Source organism: Tiliqua scincoides, chromosome 2 (genome assembly GCF_035046505.1).
Source record: "Tiliqua scincoides isolate rTilSci1 chromosome 2, rTilSci1.hap2, whole genome shotgun sequence".
NCBI lineage: Eukaryota > Metazoa > Chordata > Lepidosauria > Squamata > Scincidae > Tiliqua > Tiliqua scincoides.
In genome coordinates this window covers 267,132,404-267,138,403 of record NC_089822.1, presented here as the reverse complement: position 1 = coordinate 267,138,403, position 6,000 = coordinate 267,132,404, and the positions used below count along the sequence as shown (strand labels likewise).

The 6,000-nt window shown below is 59.6% G+C and overlaps 1 protein-coding gene across 1 annotated transcript in view; it reads left to right on the top strand.

Annotated features, from left to right (window-relative positions):
- Positions 1-608: 608 nt before the first annotated feature.
- Positions 609-6,000, top strand: part of LOC136640529 (zinc finger protein 585A-like) — a 36,666-nt gene continuing 31,274 nt past the window's right edge. Inside the window, 3 exon segments of the mRNA XM_066615685.1 lie at positions 609-681; positions 3,589-4,115; positions 5,141-5,223. Of these exon segments, the coding sequence (XP_066471782.1) occupies positions 3,887-4,115; positions 5,141-5,223 (312 nt within the window). The 5' untranslated portion in view covers positions 609-681; positions 3,589-3,886.

The window sequence follows — 6,000 nt, the reverse complement described above, 5'->3', positions numbered from 1 at the left end:
ACATTGAATAATTATGCTATAAGCGTCTTTTAGCATATGGCCCAGGTGACTGAAAGTGCGGGTTAGCCAGGCTGGCACTCTCTGGCCATATGGAGAGAAGTGCGGCAGACTGAACTGCGCATGTTGACTGTCCAACTGTGGTTGGGGAAAAAAATTATTTAAGTTGCTGCAGCCCAGATAAAGTCTTGTGGCAGGCCAGATTTGGCCCCCCGGAGCGGAGGTTGGAACCCCTGATGTAACCGTGGTGACTGAGAAGGGCTGTAATCCTGTGCATAAGTTCTTGGGAGTCATTTCTGCTGAATGGTTTACTTCTGAGAATGGGTTTATTTCTGAGTATATATGCCAAATGTGCATTAGAACTTCGGCTGCTAGTCAAGATTCTCTCTCTGTTGCAAGAAGGAGTCGGCAAGACCATGAGGATCAGAGGGTGTCACCGGAAATGACCTTGCATGATGTAGTGACTGGAGAGAGCCATCCTGCCCATCAGGGGAGGGGAGGGGAGCCGCTGTTCCACGAGGGACTGCCCAAGAGGACTCAGGGGAGGAAACTACCACTCCCAGGAGGCGCTGCGGCGGAGGTTAGATGGCGCCGCCTGCCCAGAAGAGGGCGAGGAGAAAACTACCACTCCCAGGATGCCCCGCGCGCGCGGCCTGATGGCGGCCCCTCCTGGAAGCAGCTGAGGTGAGGCTGGGGGTGCGGAGGGAGGCGGGTGCGGAGCCCCCCCAAAATCCCCTACCGCAGCGTGCCAGCGAGCACCCGAGGAGGGGCGTGTCCGTGGAGGGAGGCGGGGGAGGGGCTCCGGGAGAACAGCAGGAGCCCTTTGGGGGGGACTGACTCTGAGCGTCCCTGGAACTGAAGGGGGGCAGGGAGGTGGGGGCGGCGGAGCACGCCGAGGGGCTCCTTCGAAGGGGAAAGGGAAGGAAGCAGGCAGGCGCCCACCGCCTCTTGTGGCAGGGGGTTCCTCAGGCCCAGAGGAGGAGAGCCCTTGGACAGGCCAGCGAGGAGGCCCCACCGCCCCTGTGGCAGGGAGTTCCTCAGGCCCAGAGGAGGAGAGCCCTTAGACAGGCCAGCGAGGAGGCCCCACCGCCCCTGTGGCAGGGAGTTCCTCGGGCTCAGAGGAGGAGAGCCCTTGGACAGGCCAGCGAGGAGGCCCCACCGCCCCTGTGGCAGGGAGTTCCTCGGGCTCAGAGGAGGAGAGCCCTTGGACAGGCCAGCGAGGAGGCCCCACCGCCCCTGTGGCAGGGAGTTCCTCGGGCTCAGAGGAGGAGAGCCCTTGGACAGGCCAGCGAGGAGGCCCCACCGCCCCTGTGGCAGGGAGTTCCTCGGGCCCAGAGGAGGAGAGCCCTTAGACAGGCCAGCGAGGAGGCCCCACCGCCCCTGTGGCAGGGAGTTCCTCGGGCCCAGAGGAGGAGAGCCCTTAGACAGGCCAGCGAGGAGGCCCCACCGCCCCTGTGGCAGGGAGTTCCTCAGGCCCAGAGGAGAAGAGCCCTTGGACAGGCCAGCGAGGAGGTCCCACCGCCCCGTGGCAGGGACTTCCTCAGGCCCAGAGGAGGAGAGCCCTTGGACAGGCCAGCGAGGAGGCCCCACCGCCCCTGTGGCAGGGAGTTCCTCAGGCCCAGAGGAGGAGAGCCCTTGGACAGGCCAGCGAGGAGGCCCCACCGCCCCTGTGGCAGGGAGTTCCTCAGGCCCAGAGGAGGAGAGCCCTTAGACAGGCCAGCGAGGAGGCCCCACCGCCCCTGTGGCAGGGAGTTCCTCGGGCTCAGAGGAGGAGAGCCCTTGGACAGGCCAGCGAGGAGGCCCCACCGCCCCTGTGGCAGGGAGTTCCTCGGGCTCAGAGGAGGAGAGCCCTTGGACAGGCCAGCGAGGAGGCCCCACCGCCCCTGTGGCAGGGAGTTCCTCGGGCTCAGAGGAGGAGAGCCCTTGGACAGGCCAGCGAGGAGGCCCCACCGCCCCTGTGGCAGGGAGTTCCTCGGGCTCAGAGGAGGAGAGCCCTTAGACAGGCCAGCGAGGAGGCCCCACCGCCCCTGTGGCAGGGAGTTCCTCGGGCCCAGAGGAGGAGAGCCCTTGGACAGGCCAGCAAGGAGGCCCCACCACCCCTGTGGCAGGGAGTTCCTCGGGCCCAGAGGAGGAGAGCCCTTAGACAGGCCAGCGAGGAGGCCCCACCGCCCCTGTGGCAGGGAGTTCCTCGGGCCCAGAGGAGGAGAGCCCTTAGACAGGCCAGCGAGGAGGCCCCACCGCCCCTGTGGCAGGGAGTTCCTCAGGCCCAGAGGAGAAGAGCCCTTGGACAGGCCAGCGAGGAGGTCCCACCGCCCCGTGGCAGGGACTTCCTCAGGCCCAGAGGAGGAGAGCCCTTGGACAGGCCAGCGAGGAGGCCCCACCGCCCCTGTGGCAGGGAGTTCCTCAGGCCCAGAGGAGGAGAGCCCTTGAACAGGTCAGTGAGGAGGCCCCACCGCCCCTGTGGCAGGGGTTTCCTCAGGCCCAGAGGAGGAGAGCCCTGAGACAGGCCAGTGACGAGGCCCCACCGCTATTGTGGCAGGGAGTTCCTCAGGCCCAGAGGAGGAGAGCCCTGAGACAGGCCAGCGAGGAGGCCCCGCCGCCCCGTGGCAGGGGGTTCCACAGGCCCAGAGGAGGAGGGCCCTGAGACAGGCCAGCAAGGAGGCCCCACCGCCCCTGTGGCAGAGAGTTGTTCAGGCCCAGAGGAGGAGGGCCCTTAGACAGGCCAGCGAGGAGGCCCCACCGCCCCTGTGGCAGGGAGTTCCTCAGCCCCAGAGGAGGAGGGCCCTGAGACAGGCCAGCGAGGAGGCCCTATCGCCACTGTGGCAGGGGGTTCCTCAGGCCCAAGAGGAGGAGAGCCCTTAGACAGGCCAGCGAGGAGGCCCCACCACCTCTTGTGGCAAGGAGTTCCACAGGCCCTGAGGAGCAGCACCCCTGAGACAGGTCAGCGAGGAGGCCCCATCACCACTGTGGCAGGGTGCTTCACAGGCCAAGGACATAAGACAGGGAGGCCCTGTCACCCCTGCTTCTCTGCTGAGAGGGTGTGGGGGGGGGGCAGAGGCTGACCCCTGGAGAACCCTGGGCTTCCCCTGCCTGAACTCCTGAGGCGGAGCCACCCTGCTCCAGCCCTTGGGGGGCTCCTGAGTTTGAGTGCACTTGTAGACCAGCACAGAGATCAACAGGCTGTTTCTGGTTCACGCACCTGGATGAGGGGGAGAAGGTGCTGGCTCAGTGGCAGAGGCAGAGGGATGCAGAGCGCTAGTTTTCAGGGAGCCCCACCCCCTCCCCTTCAGAGCCATCCCAGGCCTCCAGAACAACATGGAGGGGAAGGCAGGGAGGTTGGAGCCACCCAGAGCATGCAGAGCCTATGGGCCCCTCTTGGTAACAAATCTGCACCTCTGAGCCCAGGACCCTCCACTCTGGCACTCCTGTCCTGGTCTGGTCTTGGCACCTCGTCTCTGCTTTGCTTTCACTACTAATCATCCTTGGGCATCATTGTGAGTTCTCCCAGACTTGGGTGTGCTTTGTGGATGTCTGATGTTCTCTGCTTTGTCTTCTTGTAACCCCTTTAAGATAACTCTGTCTCTTCATTAGGTGTTGCATCTTCAGTACTGAAAGGAAGAATCAGCAACAGACCTGGCAGAACAGGATCACTGTGGTGCTCAGAATCCATTTTCTGGGTAAACTGTCTCCCTGCAACACCTCCTTCCTTCAAGGTGAATAGTGTCTTCTCTTTGGTCAAAGACCCCATGTGATGAAGCCTTGCTGAGGAAGCTCCTCCAGCCACTGCCCACCCTCCCTCCCCAGAGTGAACTGCAAGTTTTTTTTGTCCTTAGTTTCTGTCAAGGACAGATGGACTGAGCTAAGCTGGGAGCATCCCTTCTGCCTGGAAATGGCTGTGGAGCAAGGGGGAGAACTCCTAGCTCTGGGTCTGCACCACCAGCCTGCACTAGAGGAACATGTGAAGCCGGGATTGAAAACGGAGCAAGAGGAGCCAGAAAGTCTCCAGCCAGAGTCGAGGCTGGAAGAACCAGAGGACCTCTGGCGGGAGTTCCTTGAAGCACTGCAGACCCCTTGTTCCAGAGAGGGAAGCCCACAGCTCCCAGAGACCATGCCATGGGGTGAGACACGCATGCTCTGACCAGCTGAAAGCTGAATGCAGAGTGGATGCTTCCATGCCCTCCTCTGAAACCACTCCAGCTCATCCCTGTCCTTAAAATATCCTGCCCCTTTGGTATTCAGGGGAGGTCTGAGTAGGGGGAATTATCACTGCTCAAGCTTTGGACTCTGCCTCGGTTGAGGCAGCCCAGCAGTAAGACAGAAACTGTAGAGTACAATAACTATATAGAAGTGGGTTAAATGACACAAACGGTTGTGGAAGAAAAGCCACTGCACCCTAATTCTTTTTAAATCAAGGGCACAATAGGAGGTCTGGTCTAGAGGGTAGAGCCTCCATTTGCCTGAAGATTAACATCCACAAGGTCGCCAGTTCGAGGCCACCGGCACCGTGCGACCTTGAAGCAGCTGGCAAGCTGCAGCTGAGCTGTTCCATCTGCTCGGAGCGTGGGAGGATGGAGGCCAGAATGTTAAACCAGATTGGAGTGTAACAGCTTGAATGTGGTGGTTCTTGAAAGAGAGAACCTTCTTTCAATTTGTAAAAATCCTTGCGTGGATTTAATAAGCCTGCCTGTGTAAACCGCCTTGAATAAAGTCTTGAATAAAGACCAAGAAAGGCGGTATACAAATACTGTATATTATTATTATATTACAATACTGCCAGCTTGCCTCCCAACACCTGCTTGTTGCAGCAGACGGGACAGTGTCAATTGGGCAGAAGCAGAGCCTAAAGGCAGTAGCTCCCCTGCCCATCGCACCCCACCCTGCCTCCAGATTCATGTATCTTTTAGCACACTGATAGACCTGACCTCTGTGCCTTCCTTTCATCCCATTGTCAGTCCTGAGCTCACAGGACTTGCAGCATCTGGGGAAGTATCTTCTGGGCAGTAATGATGTGCTGTGAGAAGGACTTCCTGCTGTCTCCTCGGACTCTGTCAACAGGCAGAAGATCTGATCTGGGGCCCAGAAGAAAAACTTTTAGTTACTTCCTGAGTTGGAGGAATAAAGCCTTCCCTTTTGTTTATTGCAGGCACTGGAGCGGCCTCAGCGTCGTGTTCTGGGTCCCCTCCTCTGTGGGCTGGAGAAGGAGGGGCTGCTGCGACATCTGCTCAGGTAGGGAGCAAGTGACCAGGGAAGCCTGCAGGGAGCAGCGACAGAAGGGGCCGCCTCCTTTGCTTCTTCCTTTCCTGTTGCTGCAAAATGTCGGGGTGCCCATCTTGCACAATATTCCACAGGAATGCCATCAGGAGGGCCCTTATGTGCAAGTGGCAGCCGCCCCTTTTGACTGGAATCATCTGATCACATTGGCGGGAGTCAGGAGGGGCAGGGCTCCTTCTCTCCTCTGCTTGCAGGAATGGAGGTTGCTCACAGCGCCTGTCTCAGAAGCAGCTCTAAATACCCTGCAGCTCACCAAGGCAGTTTGGAGAGAGAGGCAGGAATGAAGGTTCATTATGAATCAAAGACGTAAGCCATCCGTGTGCATGCGCTGTTCTGCCAGAGGCTGCCCCCATGTAGAAACTGAACTTCTCCAGCTCTTTTGAGAGCCTTCCTGCCATCTTGGCCTGGACCACTGCTCAGGCAGGACTCTGTCTGTGGCTCTGCTGGTGCTCTAGATGGACAAGCAGAGGTTGAGTCCCAGGTGATATTAAGTCTTAGCACAGGTGAGGAAGTGTTGCTTTTGGAAGGATAAGTCAATCCGCAAATGCCCAGGGGCACTTTCTCTAGCTGTCCTTTACAAAAAGGTTTTGCTCCCCTTCAAAGGGAACCCAGCACATGCTGAGTTAGTTTCAGCCCCAGATGCTGGAAAAGGTGACAGCTGTCAGTCGAACCAGTAAGCAGTGCAAATGGGCTCTCCGCTGATGGGGGCCTTCAGAGCAGCCCTCTACTGGG